The 22818-nt window shown below is 49.1% G+C and overlaps 2 protein-coding genes across 2 annotated transcripts; both read right to left on the bottom strand.

The window, feature by feature from the left end:
• Nucleotides 1–236: 236 nt before the first annotated feature.
• Nucleotides 237–6713, bottom strand: NOXRED1 (NADP dependent oxidoreductase domain containing 1). The gene is made up of 6 exons (XM_026120324.2): nucleotides 6559–6713; nucleotides 5163–5335; nucleotides 3969–4173; nucleotides 2442–2596; nucleotides 1379–1601; nucleotides 237–731 (listed from the first exon to the last, which is right to left on the bottom strand). Exons 1-6 carry the CDS (start codon nucleotides 6711–6713, stop codon nucleotides 440–442), a joined length of 1203 nt encoding a protein of 400 aa, XP_025976109.1. The 3' UTR covers nucleotides 237–439.
• Nucleotides 6714–8778: 2065 nt separating this feature from the next.
• On the bottom strand, nucleotides 8779–22813 carry VIPAS39 (VPS33B interacting protein, apical-basolateral polarity regulator, spe-39 homolog). Its single transcript, XM_064512253.1, has 20 exons — nucleotides 22703–22813; nucleotides 22410–22502; nucleotides 21851–21950; nucleotides 20391–20534; nucleotides 19463–19501; nucleotides 19055–19119; nucleotides 16220–16276; nucleotides 15129–15221; nucleotides 14451–14484; nucleotides 13902–14004; nucleotides 13790–13817; nucleotides 13522–13595; nucleotides 12893–12968; nucleotides 12466–12600; nucleotides 12056–12097; nucleotides 11550–11639; nucleotides 10986–11072; nucleotides 10431–10520; nucleotides 9972–10076; nucleotides 8779–9692 (listed from the first exon to the last, which is right to left on the bottom strand). The coding sequence occupies exons 2-20, from the start codon at nucleotides 22500–22502 to the stop codon at nucleotides 9672–9674; spliced, it is 1476 nt and encodes a 491-aa protein (XP_064368323.1). The 5' UTR covers nucleotides 22703–22813; the 3' UTR covers nucleotides 8779–9671.
• Nucleotides 22814–22818: the final 5 nt, after the last annotated feature.

The following is a 22818-nucleotide window of genomic DNA, read 5'->3' as shown; positions in this document are numbered from 1 at the left end:
ATTTGTTAACAACCAGGCCTAGGCTTGAAGTCCTTAGAGAGATGGCTCAGGCCTCAAAATGTGAAATCAGAGATCTCAGTGCTTCTTGCATTAGTAACGGGGTTGCTGCTTTTATGCTTGGCAAGGCTGAAGATTGATGCAAAATGGTGTTTCGGAACAGAGTAGTGGAAACACTATGTAATTCCACTATCTAATCTTTCATCTACCTCCATCAATGGTTTATGTTATGATTGAGCAATGGTTAAATAAATATTTATTAGGTGCTTGGCATTATTTTTTCCCCTGCAAGATGAAGTCCTCACAGTGTGTTCTTTCACCACATACAACCGCATGAAACCAGCAGAGGGAACTGATGGAAAAGGGTTATCAGTATCTCTGGGTTATCATCCCTTTGGGATGGGATCTCAGCAAAGCATTCTATCATGGGCTCCATTATAGTTTATGAGGATTTAGAATCATAGTCAGTAGTTTCCTCCAGGATTTCTGATGAGATCTCAGAAGCAGTTGTGGAGAATGAGGACTTGTGATCCAACATCACACCAGGCTCCACTACAGCTGAAGTAAGAGATGCATTGGCGCTGATCAGCCCATGTTGCTCTGTAGGCCGGTCTCCAAAGGATTCCTGGTATAGCAGAGCGAGATGGCTCCGCACAGACTCACTGTTTTCTAATAGCTGGCTAAAGGGAGATTCTCTCACTTGTGCAGCTGTCAGGTCAAACCAGGGGAAGGTTCTGGGAAGAGAAAACAAGCTGAATCATTTATGGGAAATGACAGCCCACACCAACTAATAATTTAATAAATAATGGTTTTCTTGATCTCTGACTACTCCTCTCTTTCTCAGACCTTTGAGGGACAATCAGGCTCAGAGACTTGGATCTTAAACTGTTCCAGGCATTCAAAGCTAGAACTGCCATGCAGAGCAAAACTGAGTGTAACGGCTCAAAAACTATCATGCACAAATAAGAGCCTTTTCTGTCAACCAGTGTATCCTCAACCTTACATCCTGAACAGTCTAGTCTGTGAACTACCATAAATCCATTACTCATAAGAACAGCCCTCTCCAGATACTTCTGCAGGAATTTTTTTTCTGCATCCAATGCTACAGAGCCCCTGTCCTGACCAGTGGCTTCAGACAGTCCTCACAAGTAGCCAAACAGGCACCAGGGACCAGGGATAAAGCAGCTCAGAGATGGAAGTCCAAGTCTTCTATTGCTAATATAATGTCTAGGGCAATCTTTCATAGCAAGTACACAGTCCTGAAAACAGTGCCTTCCAAACCAACACGAGAAGTCCATGCTTCAGCTGTGGAATGGGGCAAGTTTGAGAATAAAGAGAAAGCCTGGACAAGCAGTACCTCCATGTTCAACCCTTTACTTACTCCTCTAGAGTCATTGAAGAGGCAAATGTTCTGCTGACAAAACTCTCACACACGAACTGTGGACAGGAAGCTTTCTGCTCTGCACAGATGGCGCAATGTTCAGGAAAACACAGGTCATTGAGTAATTTCAGTGCTTTCTGATGAGGCAGACTCTGCCACATGCTGCTGTTCAGGGCTGCATAGAAAATGGCCACCAACCACTTGGCATTGACTCTGATTTTTCCTGCACAGCAACCAAAATCAGATGTCAATAACCAATGTGCATACAAGCATAAGGAGATATTTCAGTCTCACACTCCTGTGAAGAATTGCGTTAGCAATCACATCTGGTTTATTTGATACCTATGGTTTAGGATGATTTTAGGTAAGGCATGCTGAAATTAGTAGTAATAAGCCTAGTAGAGTTTATATTTTCTGTAGTACATTCCTTCAAGTAAACAGGAGTCCTTACGAGCTGCATATAAAGCCATGTAAGAATTCAGTCCAACAGCCACCATGGAGTAAGAGCACTGCAGCTGTTTTAAGAACATTCAGCAAGGCAGGAATTAAGTAGCATATAATGAAATTGTGGTGGACAGAGGTAGCAGCCGGTGATTGCCAAGCTGGCAATAGGAAGGGTATGAACATGGAAACAGAAGTTCTGCCTGAGGCATGAGAGAAGGATTTTGGGCCAGACACTTGCTTACAAAGCATATCTCAGCTCCTGCTCATACTTTTAGCCTCTGAGCGTCATAGCTACTATCATCTCACCAAGGGAAATTCTTAAGAAATTGGATAGTACATTAACGGAGAAGAGTGGTCCTCAACTAAAGAGAGTGGCACCAGGAGCACTAATCAGAGAAACTGGTGAGGGAGACACACAGTGGGTCACTGGGCCCATTCACTTCTAGTACAGGACCCATTTATGCATCCTCCAGTTTAAAAGCTACTGTTGTCAGTCCATACCCAGCCCAGAGTATTACAGGCAGTGGAACAGCCAAGTGCAACTCCAGAAGAACTATAATCAAATTAAAAAAAAAAAAAAAGAGAGAGAGAGAGAGAGGTGCAGGGGGAGAGATTTTACCTTGGGAACCGCAGGGGCACGTTGCCTGCACAACAGCAGGGTCTTGCAGTGCAGCTGTGACTGTCCCCTTCATCCCCCACTCATTTATGGGCTCCCTGGCAGAGCACTGGTACTGTGGCCTCACGATGGCACTGTAGGAAAGGAGTTGCTTCAACCTGAAAGCAAAGCCAGCCAAAGAACTGTGTGCGCCAAAAAGCAAGAGGATGTCCCTCAAGCACTCTTTATTCCAGAGAGCTCCCCAGACCCTACAGCAACAGCAGAGATGCAGCCACTGCCAGGACACAGCAGCTTTTGGAGTCTGCAACATAGCACAGAGGAGAGTAAATGTTGGCCTGGGCAAACCTTCGCTCTGAGCAAGTCCCAGGAGCTGGCCGTGGCTACAGAGTGCAAATGAGATCATGGATTTTTAAGGTCATACCTGAGGGAAATGCAGAAAAAAACACAGGGATTATCCCACTGTACCAACCAGCAGAGGCTGAGTCAACAGTGCTGGAATTCAACCTATTAAGGATTTTAATGACTACTCTTTTTTAATAGCTACTACAACAACCAGTTTTAAAAGTTCTTCCCATTTGACAGCTCTTCAGTGCCTGTATTTAAGCTAGTCTGTGGGCCTTAACATTGCTAACGGAGAGCTATCCACAGCAGGACTGACAATTTTGTAGCACGATTAGTGGTCTGTTAAAAAAAAAAAAGGTAAAAATTGTCCTTTGCACTTGCTGCCTCAGTGTGTGCAGGCATTGCTTGGGTTAGGTGGGTGGGGAGAAACTGGGTTTAACTGGCAGAAAGGAGGAGGAGGAAGCAGGAAGTTCTAAAAATCATGGTAAAGAGGTCAGCAGTTATCATTTGTGGGATCGGCAAACTTCTTACCAGTTAACAGCCTAACCCATAGCATGAAGAGCAGTGTCACATTTGACCCCTTATCAGTTACCTCAGCAGAAGGCCAAGGACTGGACTGACCACAAAGGGTAAGCAACACCCCTCTGGGCATTCAAACCCCTCAGGACAGGCTCCTCTCCAGAGTTACAGAAGCAGTTTGAAAGGAAACAGTAAGTATTTGGTTTGTTCTTTCTTCAGCCACAGAAGCTGTGTTTTGCTTCTTTGCTCCCCTTTTTCTGGGTAGTTTGCAATGGGCCTTACAGCGATGATCTGAGGCCCTGGCAGGAGGTGGTTTTCAATACCAGCGTTGTTTTTGATCTGGAGCTTTTTTGACTCCTTTTTTTTTTTTTTTTTGATGTCTTCTGATCATGTTTTTAAGTTTATAGCCACAAAGTCTAGAAACTTCCTTTAGAAAAACAGAAAGCTGGAATTCTAAGGTATTCCCACGTCTCCAGCAACTGGGGATTTGGGGGAGTGGCTGAACATGACAAGGTTTGTGATGATGTTTTGCAATAAAATCAAGAGCCAGTAAGAGCACTGCTCCCATTGCAGCTGCAGCTTGGCTAGAGCACGTGCACCGTGCTTGTACCGTGAGATCCCAGATGAGGGTGGCATATCCAGGCTCTCCAACGACATAGTCCATATTACCTGCAGAGAGGGACAGCGGTGACAAGGCTGTACACAACACAGGGTTTCCTGATTGCAGGCCGAACAACAGAGCAAACAGTCAGCACTTGCGATGGGAGGCAGCAGAGGAAGACCACGTCCGCCCAGGCCGCCAGCTGAGCATTGTCGTAAAAGCACTTGACCCCCTGCTCCTGCAGGTCTGCTGAGATAAGCAAGGCGAAAGGTGCTCAGAGCCACAGACCCAGGGCAGGCATGCAGGCAGCACTGCCAGGCACAGGCAGCATGGTACTTGCTTTCCGCTACATGCAAATGAAATGCAAACCACCTCTCCCCAGCTGGGATTGGGAGACTCCCAAGGTGGCACTGAGAGACTTTGGCAGCTACCCATCACCATTTCTGCATGGCAAATGGCACCTTGTGACAAAGCAGGCGTCTCTGCCAGGAATAAACATGCAGAGAATTCAGGTGCCTGGCCCCAGTTCATGAACAGTGATTTAAAGCCTTAGCTGAAACAGCCAAGTCTTGAGATCTGGCTCTCCCTGGAGGAGAGTTCTCCCCACTCATCTCGTTTTATATAAGAGTTTACAGGGCAGTTGACAGTTTGTAGGCAAACAGTTGCTGTAATGCTGCAGTCTATCCCCTCTCCTCGCTGGGCATTCGGAGCATTTCAGAGCACAGCAAGAAGCTTGCCTTGTACAACTGATCCTAGAGCAATGAAATAAAGAGAGGATTTTCTCAGTTTCAGCATTGCTACAGATTTGGAGAGATGTTTTCTCTGTTGGGTGAACATTCAACAAGCTGGAACCTCAATCACTGACCAAACTCTTGGCAAATGTGGCAAATGACAAGGAGAATTTTGAAAAGAGCAGCAAAAGTATGTGTGTGTGGCGGGGGGCTAAACTAAAAGTGGCCTGAAACTAACAGGCTTTCAAAGGAACAGAGTCAATGTCTCCACCACGCTCGACTGGGACTGGTGAAAAAAGCCATACACAACTAAATTAGCAATTAGTGGACAGTGGATTTCCAACTGAATAAAGATTTTTTCCACAGTAGCATCCTCTGCTTCCTCATAAAAATCTGGAGTTCTAATACTTTCAGTATTTTTGGCAGGAGAGCATTCTTCTAGTGAGTTTTGCCTGAAGTGCTATAAGAAAATCCAGTTAAAGTCCACATAAGTGCAGTCCCACTTCCAAACACAGGCTCAGTAGCACTTACCCAGGCTCTCCGGGCGCCTGGTGGAAATGCGGATACTGCAGCATGGAGCCCAGCTCAGCGTCAGCAGCGCTTGGGCCAGCTGCTTCCCAAGGTGGCCCCCACTGATGATCCCTATCTTCAGGCCGCAGTTGTCCACCAAGGAAGTTGGCAAACCCTTCTCAGCCTTGCTCGGCCTGGGGAAGCAGAGGAACTGGCATCAGCCCAGCAGGAGCCCCAAGCTGCGTGCTGTTTTACCCTTTCAGGAAAAGCCCTTTGCCAAATAACACTTCCCCACCACCCACGGGGAAGTGGGTGATGCTCGTACCTGGAGGTTTTCACCTCTTGATCATTTCTTTGAATATGACTCGGGCAAATAGTAATTTGCAGGCCCCACATCCACCTGATGGCTGCAGCACAGCATGTGTGGCATCAGTGGGGCTTGGGGCAAGACCCTTGGGAGCAAGGTGTCTGCAGCACTCAGCACCACCCTGCTGGGGCTAACTGGCTGCTTTATTGCTCCAGCACACTCCCACAACCAAACACTCCTAAAGCCCCAGGGCTCCCCAGGGCAGAACAGAGGTCTGTCCAGCTAGGGTAAAGCCACTACTTTACTAGGGAGGGGGCTAAAAAGAGGCTTAAGGACCAGACAAGCTGTTGGAATGTCCCCCTTGCTCTGGTGTGTCACTGTAAAGCAGACTGGCAATTAAGAGCCGATAGCTGGCTGACACACATCAACCCATGCAATGGCCAAGCCCAGGGACAAGTCAGCAGGAAGAGTACAGAATAGTGACAGGAGAGACTGCTTTTGAAAAGTGATGTCCCACATGTTAACACGTGACAATTGACTCCTTATAAATCATATAGCCTAACTGCAGGAATAACTAACAAGTGTTGGGTGCTGCTAGGCTTCTGGGACAAAAACCCCATTTGGTGTTAGAGACAAACTTCCATTCCCTGGTTTTCTCAGGGGAAAACTAGTCTAATTGAAGGGAAATCCCCACATGTTTAAGATTGACTGATTGTGAGTTTATACAAATGCAGATGTTCAGCAGCTAGTGTGGATGTGAACAGTATGTAAGATGTTACCTAGGGAGAACCAGATAAAAAGCTAACAAACTGTAGCTGGCATACCCATGTAATGCTTACTTCATATAGACGTAGTGTGAACTGCTCAAGAAGCTCCCTACAGAGTCCAGATACCTTACTCACTTCCCTCAGTGACATGTCTGTGCTGTCTAGACCGACAACAGAATGATCAGTGATGCTCCTGTATCATGTTTTAGCTCAATAAAGATGCAGTATCTTTGGAAAGAGCTCAACACTTCAAGGTTTCTTCCTCAAAGCCTATCTCCCTAATATGCTTCTGTGACCCAGACAGCACCTTTAACCAACAGTGGGGAGCTCACTTCCACCTTACCTGAGGGCATGAAGAAGTTTGCAGAAGAAGATGGCATGGGCACTTGCATTCACTGTCAGCCCCTTGTAGCGCCTTGCCAGATACATCAAGGCCTCCTCACCTTCTACTTCTTCCTCACACTGAGAAGACTTGAAAATCTCTGCAATATCCCACATCTTGGCCCAGAAGGACAAGCTTCCACAATGAGGATTTAGACGAGGGACATGGCCTCCACTCACATAGCACTGCAATGCAGTCCAGCACCTGCCAGAGAATAAGTGGAAGCAACATATAGGCCCCAGCTCTTCTCAAGGTTTTTCCTTGCAGACAAGGAGCCTAGAAAAGCAACAGCTCCCCCCATGTAGCGCAGCCACTGAGAACAAGACACGTCAGTGGATATTTGAACCTGCTGCTTCTCTGAGGCTACAGCTCCCTATTACGTGTGCCTCAAATAGACTTTAAAACTCAGCCATCTGCAAGCTGCTGGCACAGCACCTGACCAGACTTCATTCAAGCTGCTCCGAGGCTGAAGGTAATGAGAAAATCAAACCTTGAATGAGTGGTTTGTTTTTTCAGTTCAAATCTGTGTACTGTAGTAGTGCTGTGCTTCCCGTTCTCCTTGGCTGAGCAATCATCAACTCCTTCACCTTCCCACACTTGCTATGGAAGTCCCTATTCTTTGGCACAGTCAGCTCAGCAGCATCCAGATGCAAGAACCGTCTCTGGTACCCACATTATTGCTTCATGTGAACCACAGGGATGCTTATGGGGGTACAAGGCAGTCGCCACAAGAAGACAGTGGTTATGACCAGCCCACAAAGCTCTAAGTGCTTAGCGAAACCAGATTCCCTCCTGTGCTGGGGAGCTGGTATTTCAGCCAGCAAGAGTGCTGGGGGTTTACAGATGGTAGGGTCTCCCAGCCCTGCCTGTTTCAGCAAAAATGAAGGTTAGTGCAGTTTAGCCTGACACGAGGCAAATGTACAGTGCTCTTGACCAGAGCAGGGCACGGCTGAACTATCTGAATTGCTTCTGTTTCCTGACTGAGACTAGAGCGCTGTTCAGTGTATCACAAACCTGCACTGGACATGGGGAGAGAATAAAGCAAAACAGGCCCTTTCCTGCTTTCTGCAGCTCACCCAACTGAGGCATGACTCCCACAGGGCAAGAGGCACCAATAAGGCTGACACATCCTCAGCCAAGCTTCAGTCAGGGATGAAGAGCCCAGCAGATGCAAATATTCACTCCAAGTGGATGCAGGTGTCCTGTCCTGCAGCTGTTCCTCACCTGCAGCCCACTGACACCCATAGCACCGCAGTCGACATGAGGAACAAGGGCAACCTGAACAAGGCACCTGACAGTTTCCGTCTGTTCAGCTTCTGTCCCCGTTTGTGTGCCCTGACAAGTATTGTTGCAGCAGGAGCTGGCCCTACCTGTGAGGGCAGCAAGCCCCAGGTGCTCAGTCCCCAGACTCCAGGCTCCCCTGTGGACACCCAGCCAGTGCAGCCCAAACAGTGCTGCTGCCACGGCGAGCGCCTGGTTACCAGGGGCCTCAGTAGAATCTCAGCTTTATGCAGTGAGAACCGGGAGCTCCATTCCTTACAGAGCCCAAACAGCATCCCCTAGAGTAGACCATTCCCTAGCACTCAAATCAGTCATGCAGGGGGATCAAATTAACTCCAGCAACTTCTGATTTTTCTGCTGGCTTGAAGACCCCTTTTTTCAGAACACAGACATGAAGATTTTAGGGCTCCATCAGATTTCTCCATGAACACATTCAGCTTCTCCTGCTTGTGCTCCCTGACACATTCCAAGTGTCACCATTCCAAGTCCTACAACTGAGCAATGTCCCAGCCTGGGGTACATGGTTTAAGCTTGGAGGCGAACCTCACCGTAATGAATTGAGATTGCACTTCATACACAGTGCAGCAGGGATCCTGGAGCTCAGCCTTTCCTCCATGAAAGTACATCACTTTCATACATAACTTGCAACTCTGTATGACCATCCCTAGGGCAGCAAAGTGTCCTGCAACATTCAGCTATACCCATCCATGCCGATGACATTAAAAGTGTGGAATAAGGTACTGCTGCAGGCAAAACCACTTCATGGTCACACTCATTGTGCTTTTCAGGACATGAAAAAACACCCTACCTACTCACTTTGTGGGAGGTATGATGAATTGCTCAGGATCAGCGCTCAGAGTGACAAAGTGCTCAGTGTGGGAAGGAAATAAACAACCCAAGGAGAAAGAGACAGCTTTATTTAAGGAATGAAGTGAGGTCTGGAAGGATGAAGCCAGCAGTTGCCTGAGGAGTCATGTTTCTGAGGAGGTGCAGTTCAATGCTTCCTGGCATAATACTCTCAGAGAAAAGAGCATGCTGGGGCCAGCAGGTTTGTGCCTAATGAAAGCGGTCCCTGCTTGGTCTTTGCCCAACCCAGCAGGGCTCTGACCAGCTCCACACCAGGTGCCTGCTCTTCCCTGATGAAGGGACCTGCTGAGTACCAGCATGGAGGTATTGCCAGAGGCTGCTGCCCTGGCTCTCTGGAGTTCACACAACACCTCTTTTCCTGGGATAAGCCAGAACAAGCCAACAAAAAAGAAAAATGGGCTTTAAGGTACAGCTGATTCTTTCCCCTGTCATGCTCTTTGAGGCAGGGAGAACACAGCCCCATAGGCTTTACTCTGGACACAGCCATGGCTGATGATGCCCAAGTCAGCTGGGAGTCTTATAGGGACTGGTCTGCACTGTCTGTTGGAGAGATCCATGAGTGTGACTGACTTGTTCCTCTTGCTGGAATAAGCCCAGACTCCACACAGAGCAAATATAACCCTGATGTGCCCAGTGACTGCCATCTGTAAACACAAGCCTTGCCTGGCTTACAGCCAAGTCAAAGAGACTCAGATTCCAAAAAGAATCAACCCTGGTGGATCAGTACCATGTTTCACTGGCTACATTGGAGCAGCTGCCTTCAACCAGCCCTAATGCCCATCCCACAAGCCAAAGGCACCCACTGTCACTGACGGATATTAACCATGCAATGACGAGTAACAGTTGCTCTGTTGGCACGTGACCGGGTTTTGTGGTTTCCTCTCTCACTGGCAAGGCAATGGCCAAGCAGGCTGCTTCATAGCTGCTCAGTTCTTCCATCGGATTTGCTAAAAGAGAGGCAGAACAGAACATGACTAGCATCAGGGCTTACTACAGATCCTTTTGGAGCCAGGTTAGTGGGCCCCACTCTCCAAGAAGCACAAATATGCCCATAAGGTGCTATTTCTATCAGTTTCACCTTTCAGTCCTACACTGAATGTAACCCCAAACATAACATTAGCTTCCCAGGACAGAGAAAAGGATGTGGGACAGCTGTGCCCTTACTGCACACCCAGTGCATGCCTGTCTCTGATGAAGGTCTCTAGAAGGTAAACAGTGTTTCTCACCGTATTGTTGAGAATGCTGTCTATCTTCTCTTCTTCTGCAGAGCCCCGCTCCACTTTACATCTATACGCTGCCAGCTGGATACGATCCTTTAGATCTCTGTATGTCTAGATAAAGGGCAAAACCAGAGCCCAGATCAGTGAAGGGGACACTTACATGGTGGGATGGTGCCCTGCATATGAACAGGAGTCAGTCTTTGACCCCCCCTCAAATTCCCACCGATGACTTTGGCTGCCTGTGCAATTGGACTGTGCAATCTGGCTTGGGCACAGCACAAACCCTAGGGACTGCTCTCCTGGTTCAGTTGGCTTCCACTGACTGTAGTGTTCCCACAGAGGATAAGAAAGGGATAAGAAAACCACACCAGACATGTGGCAGGAAAGCAAGAGAGGGGCGCAGGAAAGCTAGGGAGGAAAAACAGGCTCTCATCCCCCCTCCTCACACACACAGCAGGGACTCACATCAATGACAACATCATGGCACTTGTACTTGGTGGCAAGGTTTAATCGTGTCTCCACGTCCTCCACCAGGCGTACATATTCCTGCAGCACCTGCAAGGGAAGAAAGGGTGTGTCAGCTCACTTCTGCAGGCACCTCCTGCCTCACTCTCTCACCCCAACCACAGTATCTTTTTAAGATTGCTGGTTATCACAGACTTGACCCATTCCACTCTAGGACAACAAGTGACCAGGACAAGTCTGCTCGGGACCCTGGAGATAGTAAAGCTTTGCTCACAAAGACCTTAAGCTACCTCACTCCTGTGGATCAGGTTAGCTACTGCCAGACTGATCAAACATGAAAGTTAATTTAGCAAACAAAGCTGGCAATGCATGGTGTGGAGAGTGCTCCCAGACTCCCTTAGGCCTGCTGTCTCTCTTGCAGTCAGCTAGGACCCAGCTCTTATGCCCATTTACACTGTCTGTTGACATGTGGGTCAAGAGGTGTAAGCCAGCCTGAGAAATGGCTTGGTGACCCAAAGGGACATCTGACCCTGAGCACAGCAGTTCCTTGCTCACCTGCACAGGAGCATTGTTCCTCTGTAAGATCTCCACCACCCGGTGGAAGCCAATGGGTGCCTTCTTCTTGGTATAGCCCAGCCAGTTCTGAAACCAGAGCCGAACCCAGTGTTAACTCTAAGAGCAATCCCTCCAGCCACTGCCAGAAGAGGCATAAGAGCAGAGAACAGGGTTGCCATAGATTGAAGTTGGAAGCAAGAGACTTTTTGCCCTCAAAGAAGAGGGGGGATAAAATCACTCTCCAGCTGCTGGCTACTTTCTCCACCTGTTACCACATGCACCATTGGCAGAGCCCATCACTCAGTGCCTGGGTTCAGACTGGCAGTGAACCCTTTACAAACCAGGCATGAGGGCAGCCCCCTCCTCTGACCCAGTTGTTAGAGCTGAGCCAGGCCCAGCAGAGGTCTTATGCAGGCAAAGTTGCCCTATGAGGAAGTCGCTGCAACCTCCTGCAGCAGAGATGCTGGGCCCCACTGAAATAAAACCAGTCTGTCCAGTAACTCCAGAACAAGCCAGGTATCAGCACTGAGAATCAAGCTCCCAGCAAGTCCTTCCCCAGCTTACCTTGGTGGTGAAGAGGGCATCAACATCGTTCCAAGCTCGCAGCTTGGCCCGCGCAGCCAGGGCAGTCAGCACATACTGCTTATCAGGAATCTGCAAGGCAGAGAGCTGCAGTCAGAGCAATAGCACAGCTCAGAGGGCCTGTGTGGGATGGAGAAGAATGTCACCTGCCTCTGAGCCTGGCAGGACCTGTGCCCACAGCCAGGCAAGGAGGGAAGGTGCTGTGTGAGGCCAGGGCCAGCCCCTGCAGAAGGCATGAGATGGGCCCCTGCTCAGGTCCACTAGCCCCTGCTCAGTGGGACAGTGAAAGCCTCCACACAGCTCCCACTTGCATTTCTGATCCTCCAGAATGGCTCTGCTCAGGGAGAATGCAGCACTGCCCTCCTTGCCTCACTGCTGAGCCCCTCAAACTTCTCCTACTCAGCCCCCTTGCTAACTCAACTTGGCTGCCTGTATTTTCAGCTGGTGCTGCCACATCATCAGGATAGCAGTCACAGAGGGTCCCATACCTTAAACGTTTTCTTCAGGTTGGTCGGGCTGCTGAATGTCCCCTAGAGAGAGTAGACAAGTCAGTGCAAATTCAGCATGGGAGGCCAAGAGAGAGGTTCAGATGCCTTCTGTTGTAAAGCACTTGCCTCACACAGGGTAAATCTCCCCTCCACAGAAGTCTTCACTGCTTGTTGCTCATGCCAGTGCCATAGGAGGGAACAGCTCACAGAGTAGAGAGCAACTATTCCACCCCATTAGCTCTCTGGCTTGGTTCTCCCCACAAGGGAAGCTGGGTTCCTCTAGGTCCCTCTAAAGGATGAAAGCATGCACTCCCTCCCTTCCTTCATTAACACGCCAAGCTTAAGGACCCCACATACTAAGGGCTACAGGGATGAGATGTAACCCCTATCATCTCCCACATCATCCTCACCTCAGCCTCTGTATAGTGGTAGAAACAGGAGTAGAAGAGAGTGGTCACCAATGGCATGTTGAGAATCGAGGCCTTGCGAGGGTATTTCCGAAATATCTCTGACTGCCCAGCTGTCTCTAAGTGCCGATCATTGGCCTGGAAAAGCAGAGAGAGAGGGTGAGCATGACTCAAGGCAGCTGCCTGACCTAGCTGTGGGGCAGAGACCTAGAAAGAGTGCTGTGAAAGTGATGCACAAGCACACCCGCAACAGGCCATGAAATCTCAGGTCTGGTATTTCACACATGTGCCTGGTGCAGCAGCTTTGATGACAGTTAAACTACACTAGTCAGGGCAGGCTGGTTACATAAAAAGTGCTGTGAGCTAGGGACAGATGGGGACCTCACAGCCAGCCCCAGTCATCTCCTGACCAGCAGGGAGGATTTCGTACCTCAATGATTATCTGTCTCTCCAGCAGGGTGTAATGGTCTTGGATGTGAGATGTATCCTCAGCTGAAAATGGTAGCCTGGCCAGACACAGAGGAAGACACTGTCAGCAGCTCTTAACACAGTATAGCTGAGTGTGCTCCCTGTGTACGGGGATGCAGCAAGCAATGCCTCCCTCTAGCCCCAGCCTGACAGGGGCTAGCAGGTACTCAATCTCCTGCCTCACCAACCCCCCACCCACTGCACTTTCTGGCTTTCTCCTACACTGGCTCCAGAGAAAGAGAAATTATTTGGCACTCCTCAAAGGGCAACCTAAAGCTGACACTACTGATTCCTTGAGTGCACAGGCACCCAAGCTTTCACCCTTCACAAGCTGAAGAGTCAGTGTTCAGAAGATCCCTGAAGCATCTTTGCCCCCAAGTAAGCAGCAAAAGATGCTGGAGTAGTGATCATCCTAAATTCTTCTCTGACTTACATTGCATCTCACAGTACCCCACTCCCCCAATACAAAACCAGCATCAGCTCTGGAGCTATGTAAGCTGCAGCACCGCACTGGGAAGGGGTCTCATTTTCTTTATTATCACCTTCTGTTAAGCACCTACATCTCGCTCATTCTCTTGCATTTTTTCTTACCCGATGCAGCCTTTCAGAAACTCCCTTCGTTTTTCTACATCCTGGATGTTCAAATGCTCCCGGTACTGGGACAGCTGGAGAGAGAGGGAAGACAAGCACAGTTTGTTCTCATGGGTTTGGGTGGTACAGGACTCCAGAAAGCAGAACCGGGATGCAAAGCTCTCCCCTAACTACCAGACACCCTGCTGCCAGCCTCTCCCTGCCCTTCCCATGCTCTGTACTCCCTCCTCACTGAAGAAGGGGAGCTTCAGCTCCTGGGAATACTCACTGCAACTTCCTCAGTCCTGTCCAGGAACCTGCAAAAGGGAAGGAGCATTAGTTCTGGGGCAGGTTCCTAGCAGCACGCTCAGCTGTGCCGTAGGACTGGGCAAGAGCCTCACCTGAGCAGATCCAGAAGCAACTTCTGCTCACCCGTCTCTTTGAGGAAATGGATCAGATGACACAGGGCCACCTGCCGCACCTCCAACTCCCGAAACAAGATCTCTATGGGGGAGAGGGATACATGCACATGGGTAAAGCAAGTTAGCACTAACGAGTCACAGGGGGGCTAAGCACAGTGCATGGAGCTGCAAGCCACTACTGGGATCCAGCAACCCCATCTCTCCTCAAAGCACAGCCCTAGAGGCCTAGAGACAGGAGAAGTGTCCTGTTCACCAGGCTGCCAGCTGAATTCACAGCCCTCCAGATTCATTCTCATTCACCCCATCACTACTATCTCCTACCAGTGGTTAAAGCTCCTCTCTGGGGCCTTCTTGGGCATCATCACTTCCCTCCCATTTTATACTCACTGCACTCACAGATATTTAATGCTCAGTAAAGGAGCAATACCCCAGCTGCTTTCTCTTCTTGACTTGCAGTCAGTGAAAGAACCAGCCCCTCTGCCTTTAAATGAAACATACCATAGAAACCCTGACTGTGGTCACGCTTACCTTTCCTTAGTGTCCGTTTCAAGAATATCAGGACCTGTGAGCACAGAGAGGCAGCCCTCAGCTGAACAGATCAGTCTTCATCAGAATTAAAACAGACAGACAGCTTTTGTAAAGGACCTCTGAAGGCATAGCTCTTGCAGCACTAAAGTGAATTGTGCTGCCTACTGGACACTGGGCAAGCAATGAGGCAGGGCCACAGCTGCCTGGATTCTCCAGATCTTAGGTAATTGAGACCAAGTTTTACAAAGAAAAAGCTTTATTTGGGAGATTGAAAGGCTTAAAAGACCTGGATGAGGGATGCTCTGACACAGCCCCACTTACTGCATGATGCTCTGGAAGCCAGATAAGCTGGCAATATCCCCCAAGTCTTCTGCACTGCAATGAGCAGATTAAACCTTGGCCTTCAAGAACTTACTGCAGAGATCTATAAAGCTGAAGGATCAGGTTCCTTGTTATCACCTGACAGGAATTCCATGGAGTGGCAGAAAAGCCAGCAGGAATATGCAGCTTCCCAGCCTTTAACTTTGACACTCTTTGGTAACTTCTTGATTTTAAGTAAAGAACAATCCTTCACCTTGCAGCATGAAATGGCCAATTGATTGCATTCACACAAGGGCCCTCTGTGGGGTCACCGAGGAAGTCCCAGCCCTATATGGATATGGCCCCAGCAGGACTCACCGCTGTAATGATGTTTCCATCATGCCCTGCCACAGCTTCATCCAAGAGCACCAGCTTATCCTGCAGGGAGCGGAACCTCTCTAGAGAGCAGACCTGGTGAAAGAGGAGGTAAAAGATGGTATACGGGTGATCAGGCAAGTCCCCAGGCTGAACCAAGCCCCAAGATCCTACCCATTCTTCCCCCTTCAGCAACATGAATAACTGTCCTCCCACCCACTGGAGAACTTTTTATGAGTTGAAACCATGCACTGCATAATCCCTGGGAATCTGTCCACAGGGTTTGCAGAATTAGCTCTCACTACTGCCTGGGCTAGGACAGCAAACACTGTGCATGCAGAGTTCTCCCAAGCACCCTTGTAACAAGGCCATACTCCCTGCACACCACAAACTGCCAGCCCTGCCAGGAGGAGGGAACTCTGTAGGGCCCTTTCCATGGAGGAAAACTGGAGTTGCGAGACTTTTACTTCCTTCCTCTTACCCCATAATCATGGTCTATCTCAGCCTTTGGTCCAACTACCCCATTTGAGAAGACACGTGCAGAATAAAACCATATGGCAGCTGATAAGGAGAGGTAGCTTCAATAGCAACTCTAAAGGGCTATGGATATCTTGGTGGCTACCTTTGTGCAAAGCTCCTTGTGCGGTTGCTGCAAATTCTGGGGCAGCTGAGACTAAGATTCCAGCTCCAGTGTAATAAAAATTGTTTGTCTTCCTCCCTCGATTTGCCATCAACTGAGAAAGGAAGTAAAGCCCCACAGTCTTGGATTTTTTCCATAGCCTCAGAGAGTGGAAAAGGCAGAGAAGAACACAGGTGTATAAATACCTTCTGCCAGAGCCTAGCTGTGGGGGACAACTCAAGTAATAACCCAAGAAAACCCTGCAGCTCTCCTGCTGCTCTTGATCTAGGGTGATCTCAGTGCTGCCAGCTGGCAAAGCAATAGACAGGCATAGCACACTCCCTGGTAGGTGCTTCAAGCAACGGGGATCCCCTTCCTGCTCCTGGACACAGCCAGAAGCACAGCGAAGGTGTAAAGCAGTCTGGGAGCACCCACCCTCCCCTCTTGCAAGTAGATGGAAGAGGAAGGTCCTTACCTTCCCCCTCTGCATTCGCCTGACAGTATCTTTGGGGCTCCAGTCACTGCTGTAATCCTGCCACAAAAGAACAAAGAGCTTTTGAGCCTCCAGAGGCCTGATTACTCTAGCAGGCTCCAACCTGGTTTTCACTTGTGCTGGACCAGAGCGATGGCCCAGAGACAGTCTCTGCTGACAGGGCAACCAAACCCAGCCACTCAAGGACATGCCCGCATGCTGTCCTGCTGTACCCGAAGGGCACTCTGCACATGGGAGGCTCAGACCCAGGTATAACTTCTTGGACTTCTCATTCAGCTGCTGCAGGGAGATTATTAGGAGGATACATCTTCACAGTCTTCAAGTGGGAATGCTGTGCACTCAGGGTCTGCGTGCTGGTGGAGAATACTAGAGGCTGAGAAGTCAAAGGAGAGTCTTTCTATTGCCTGGGTAGGGTCCAGCACCACATCCTTTGTACGAAGTGCCTTTCAACAGGGTAGCCTCCTTGCAAATTAAAGCTCCAAGGTTGGTTTCAGAAAGACAAACAAAATACACACAAATTTGACAAGCCCAGAACTGAGAGAGAAGGATTCAGTTTCTTACCACAACTCAGACACACTTCTCGTGGTGAGCCTTCCACACCAGTCTGGAGAATACAAGGCCAGCAGCCTTAGGTAAGCGCTTGGGGACTCACACAGGACTAGTCAAATGTGACAACATCACTGAAGCCTGTAGCTAGACTATCCTCAGGTAATATGCTACAGATGCTACAGTAAGCAAAGTTCTTCCCCTGAAGACACCAGGATCTGGAAGCACTGGATAATGGGTGCCCAAGCCAGGCCTGAACTCAGACTCTAAGCAGGAATCTAAGTCTGTGTGAGGCCCTACAAAAAGTGGTCGTAATACAGCACTCTGCTTCAAAAGAGGCAGAGAAAGGGAGTACAAAAAGGTGGCTCTAAAGACACTGAACTTAAAATTCATTGAACATTTACTGAAATCCCAGATCTAGGGAAAAAAGGGCCTTACCCAGTCCCTCCCCATTAGGGAACCATTGCATAGGAGTCTCTGAAGTCACTATATAGCTGAGTGTCAAATGTCCTCAGCACTGGCGCTCCCTCCAGCACCTCTGGCCAAAGGCAGCTCCTCAGCCTGTCACTGTCAGGACACCATTTCAAAGTTGACGCTAGCTTTCCTTTCTTAGTTCCACTCCACTTACATACCCCTGCCTGCTTTTATGGGGCTGTACGACCCCCCTCCTTCCTGTTTCACTGTTCCTGAAGGCACCAGAGCACAGAGCAGGACACAACATGGAACATTTATTTCTCCTGTTGCGCTTTCAGGAAGTGCTGCCTGTTAGGTTATGTGATTAAAGAGTAGTCACCATAAATACACTGACATGGTGAGGATCAGATGACCACAGACAGCACAAAGAATCCCAGTAACCTAATCAGTGCAAACTGAGCACACCGACTTGGCTACTCCTATTTACCATCAAACAAGATGGATTAGACCATTATCCCTTGTATGAAACCTGCCAATATGAGTAAACCAAAGAAACTTTCCCCAAACACCATGTAACGTAACTAAAGAAGTATAGGACTTAATATCGGATGCAGGGGAAAGAGAATTTTGGGATGTTTTAAGAGGATTGTGGGAATGTGTGAGCCTTATTATGGGATGCTCATGGGAAGGACAAAAGGCATGGAAAGGGAGGGATCAAGGTAAATTCGGGAGGAACAAGCATGGGAAAGTAGAGGGAAAAAGGGATAAAGGGGGTCAGAATGTAAACAGGTGGCAGGCTGGTGTGCTTGTCTGACTGAGCCCTGCACTCAATCACTGCAGTCTATCTTACAGTCTTATTAAACCTTATTTTTAACTATCTTCTGTGTGGATGGCCTCTCTATTCCAAGTGTGTGTGTTTGTGTGAATGCTAGTGAACTTCGGGCTCATTTAGCGAGTCCGCAGGATAAGTGGTCTAAGTACCAGCAACTGGAGTGAAACAACGAACAACAAGAGCTTGAGCATCTAGATGCCAACAACTGAAGGAGACTGGGGGCCAGCTGCTAGATAGATTGGGTGTCTAAGACCAGCTACAGGAGAGATTCATATGGTGTGGGTATACTGTGCTAGTGGACTTCAATCCTGAACAGCCAGTGAAGCGGCTCAGGATCAGGCCTGAGTGCTGTATGTTTATGTGTCTGCTGGTAAAGGCACTGTTTTCTGTCTGTGCTGATCTGAGCGGCCAGCTCTGTTAGTACTGTGTGTGTGTGTATGTGCTTATCGGGAATGGGCTCAGCCTTGTTACTGGCTGGACCTGGGGACACAGAACCACATCCTCCCATCTACTAGGCTGGGACAGGAGAAATCCGCTGGGTGCCGAAACTCATGAGATTTGGCAATATCTAACACCGCCTACCTGGGAGAAGGACATTCCTGCCAACTGGAACTCCATCTTTGTGCTCTCCCTGACCAGGGTGTTCCTGTGATTCATGAACAAGGGATTTAGAAGGCTGTAGGTTCCTGTTTCATTTAAGGAATATAAATGATGCCAATGCATCTGATCCAGCATGAAAGGAGCTTACAGGAAGGCATTATTAAGAGTTCCTTTCACAGAGCCTGATGGGCAAGACATTAAGAGAAAGAATAACTAATATGCTTTCTCATGGAACCAAAGCTCCCTTCACCTGGGCACAAGCACAGAATGCCTAAATTACTGTGAGGCTGGTTCTACCTTTTGCCACTCCCTGTCTGATCCCCTGCATTGCCCTCTACTGTTTGAAATAGTGATTAATCACTTCCCATGAAACCTTTAGAGTAGGCAGTTCTCCAGTCTCAGCATTACAAACACAGGCTGCTCACCTTGTACTCGGCTTTTGGTCTGCGCAGCTCCGGGGCATAGTTTTTAACCCCTGTGTCAGAGAGGGCTGGGAGGGAAAGACAAAACTATGAGCAGCAGCACATCAAGATCCTGATTCACACTCACTTTTGAAACCACCCTTTTCTTGGTTTCCCTGGTAGAAGACCCAAACTCAAGCATCAAATGGCAATACAAAGTTGATCTAAACCTAACGGTCTTCATATAGGCCCCAAACGATCATGCCAACTCTTCTGCTTGTTTGCTGTGTGACTTTCAGCCAACCTATGATTCAGTTTCCCTTTCTGCAATATAAGGAGGATGACACTACCCTTCTTTGGAAATCCTCTGGGTAAAAGCCTCTTACACAAAACTATGCCTCTCCCAAAATGAGGCAAGAGTTCAAGACTTACCATCTGAAAGGGACTGGAAACTTGGAAGTTTGCTTCGCCCTGAAATGAAAACAAACTGCCATGAGAGACTGCTTCTTTCCCAGCAACATCTCTTGCAGAGGGAACACAGCTCTAGACCACAAGCTGGTGTAGAACAAGCCACTCTGTACAGCGATTTGTGCTATGTTGTCATACCTCAGGCTCACATGCTTGCAGTCACCTGCTTTCAGATAGTCTGTGGCATCACAAACCATATGGCGCCCTGGCCCTATCTGCCCTCTTTTGACCAAGGCCGGAAGAAGCTAGACAGGCTGCAGAACAGAGGCTCATGGGTACAGCACTACTTAGGCCACAGCAAAACAGGGAAGCTTCATTGACCAGGGCTGTGATTTTGATGCCCTTCATTATCACTATATTATCAAAGCTGTGAGTAAAAAACACCCCAGAGAAAGAGAGAAAGTAAAGGCTGGCTTGTTCTCTAGCTGCAAGACAGTAGAGCTGAACTCTACTGCTGTGCTACCACTGCTGCTGCCAAGGGGTGTATGCTGAACCAGCTATAGACATCAACAGCAGCCAGTTAAGCTCCAAGTAAAGGATAATCAGCCTGTCTTCTCTACAGCACCGAAGATCAAATGCAGGCCACATGGGTCAAGCCAGTCCATCATGCAAATGGGTAGCTGCAAAGTGCTATGCTCTACGTTGCTACTCCATGAAATTGGCTTTTAAGAAGCTACAATCACCGAAGTCTCCTTCAGAAGAGCCTGTCTTCTTCTGCAAAAGACAAGCACTTTCTCTGGTGGCTGATCAGTGGCAGATATATGCCTATGCTGAACAGAGATCAGACATTTCCTGTTCTGCAGTACAATTAGCAGAAAATGCTAAGATAAAGTGATTTCCCCCTGAGACTCTTGAGGGAAGAAGAGTCCAAACTGTATATGAGGAACCTCACCTTTGAATAGGCTGCTTAGGGAGTAGGAAGAGGCTTGTTTGGGAAAACCAGTATAGGAGGAAGAGCCCTTCTGCAGGCTGGAATCTCGGCCCTCCAGGGAGCTAGCACTGCTGGAGGCTGTCTCTTTGATTGACCAGGAGATACCTGACAGACAAAAGGTACACACAGAACCACTGTAGTCATTTAAGGCAGAGAAAAAGAAAATCAGTCTGTAAAGAAAGATCTTCAGGCAGGGCAGGAATGTATGTGTCCTGGTCAGTTCTATGCTAGCACATCCTGGTACATTTTGAGCCCAGCACTAATCAGGTGCAGTGCACAGACTCTCAACATCATGTAATATTGCTTATTAAACAGTTGCCTGTTCTCCTCCAGAAACGGTTCTATTTCAGCAGTGTTGTACAGCTGATTATGGCTTATACTAAAAAAATACATGCCACTCAATATTTGTGTGTTGTTCTACAGGTTAAACCATTTTTCTTCTCGAAAGGTACAAGGCAAGACAGAGAATCCCTTGCTTATCTCAAATTAGAAAGGCATAGGAACATTCCTTCCTGGACACTGGAAAGCCAAGATAGCTTTGCTGTCCACAGAGACAAATCAACTATGAAAGTACACATGCTGCTGGCAACAATGCGTACATCTCCCTCCTGCTTGTTCTAGTTTTCACTTCTTTTCATGCAGCTGCAAAACACACATTTTAGGACAGGGTAGTGTAACAAAAGAACAGGTGAGAGGCAGAGACCTTAGGTGGGAAGAAAAAAGACCTGAACCATAGGGAAGAGCTGCAGCACAGGGCAGGAAGATCAGGCTCCGGGTGATCCAAATTTAAGCTTTCACTGTTTGAAAGGTGCTCATTGGCTAGCAATGCCTGAATCGTTTTTACGGCAACAATGGGTCATGAACCCCAAAGAGCAGCAGACAGTAGTTGCGTGAGGATCAGAGCCTGCTCCCACCATTACTAGAAATGGATTTGTTTAATGCTTTCAATTCTATTTCAAACTTCAAGCATAAGAGTCTGTCCTTAAACACACACCAGACCTTGAAATAGCTCCTTAAAGTGTTGCAAGGCAAAGCACAGAGAACTTTTAATGGTGTGATTTCAGGCAGCAGCGTGAAGCAGACATCACCCACAATCCTGCAGGTCAGCTGAACATGATGAAAATCAAAATGTTTTTAACCCTCAAAATGTCTGCTCTAGGCTGAGCTACATATTGGGAAAAACACAGTAAATTCCTTCTGCTTGTCTGCACTCTTTCTAGTTATGGCATCCGCTTCTGCTTGCTCTCTTTTCAGCAGATCCTCACAGGTAAAACAAGTGGCTCACAACTTCATCTGATGTAACAAGAAGGGCAGGATTAGATAGGCTGTAGTACTCCTGACCTCAAATAAATGGCATAAGTTAAATGGTAATTTTAATCCTACTGCCTCCCAAATATAGCTTGGAGTACTTCTGCACTTACTTCCCACAGGTTCCCCACTCCAGCTGACCCTCTCAAGGTCATCGTCATCATCGTCGACAATATCCCGAAGGCTATTCACTGCCCGTTTGGATTCCTTTAGCTACGGACAAAGAAAGAGCTTGTAATAAAGACCACTAATGTTGCACAGAGCTTTTTGTTTCCTCTCACCTTCTCAAACAACCTCCCTCAGAATTTTGCACACAGCTTCTGCAGCCTCTGAGCCCCTAAGCACTACCCCCCTGGGGAAGGCACTCTGCTTGGGGGTGTCCAACAGCCAACGGCAGCCTCTCCCCGTCCCCCCGTGGGGTGCGCAGGCTGCGGGCACCCACGCAGACGCAAACGGCTCAATCTAGCAGGAGACGCAGCCTGACATAGGGGGAAGGAATCATCGCAGCTCGCAACGAGATTTCGGACCGGCTGCGCAGGGCAGAGGCGAGAGCTCTCCGCCTCCAGGTCCTCCGCCTCCGGCAAAGCGGCCGGAGGGGCCGCCGGGGCAGCACCCCCCCCGAGGCCTCGCACCGCCCCCGCGACGGGGGCCCGGGAGGGCGGGGGGCCCCACCTGGGACAGCTCGTCATCCTCGTCGTCGAAGGTGAAGGCCCGGAACTTGGAGCTGTGCCAGTACTCCTCCTCGTCCGCCCTCGCCCTGCTCATCTGCAACGGCACCGCGCCGCCCGTCAGGCGGGCGACGGGAAGGCCCCGTCGCCGCCGCCGCCGCCGCCGCCGCCGCCTCCCGGCCCCCGCCGGCCCCGCCCGCCGCAGCACTACGGCGGCACGAGCACGGGCGCGGGCACGGCCACGGGGGCGCGGGGGCACGGGCGCGGGGACGCGGGCGCCTCCCCCACCTCACTCACCTCGCCTCTCCCGCGCCAGACACCGGCACCGGTAACGGCGCAGCGCCGCAGGAGGAAGGGCGGCCGCCGTCGCAAAGCACGCCGGGACCTGTAGTGTCCCCGCCGCCCCCCGCCCC

The sequence above is a fragment of the Dromaius novaehollandiae genome, chromosome 5 (assembly GCF_036370855.1).
Source record: "Dromaius novaehollandiae isolate bDroNov1 chromosome 5, bDroNov1.hap1, whole genome shotgun sequence".
Classification (NCBI taxonomy): Eukaryota; Metazoa; Chordata; class Aves; order Casuariiformes; family Dromaiidae; genus Dromaius; species Dromaius novaehollandiae.
The sequence above is the reverse complement of the archived record's forward strand: the minus strand, read 5'-3'. Positions and strand labels throughout refer to the sequence as shown.

Excerpts from the sequence above, each read along its gene's own strand:
- NOXRED1 (XM_026120324.2), bottom strand. The coding sequence starts at position 6,713 with ATGTGGGATATTGCAGAGATTTTCAAGTCTTCTCAGTGTGAGGAAGAA. Across the intron at positions 1,602-2,441 it reads GTGCCCCTGCGGTTCCCAAG|GAAAAATCAGAGTCAATGCC; the intron begins GTAAAATCTCTC and ends GTTGCTGTGCAG. Across the intron at positions 732-1,378 it reads TCTTCAATGACTCTAGAGGA|AACCTTCCCCTGGTTTGACC; the intron begins GTAAGTAAAGGG and ends TTCTCTTCCCAG.
- VIPAS39 (XM_064512253.1), bottom strand. The coding sequence starts at position 22,502 with ATGAGCAGGGCGAGGGCGGACGAGGAGGAGTACTGGCACAGCTCCAAG. Across the intron at positions 19,502-20,390 it reads CCTAAGCAGCCTATTCAAAG|GGCGAAGCAAACTTCCAAGT; the intron begins GTGAGGTTCCTC and ends TTTTCATTTCAG. Across the intron at positions 16,277-19,054 it reads GACCAAAAGCCGAGTACAAG|GATTACAGCAGTGACTGGAG; the intron begins GTGAGCAGCCTG and ends CTTTTGTGGCAG.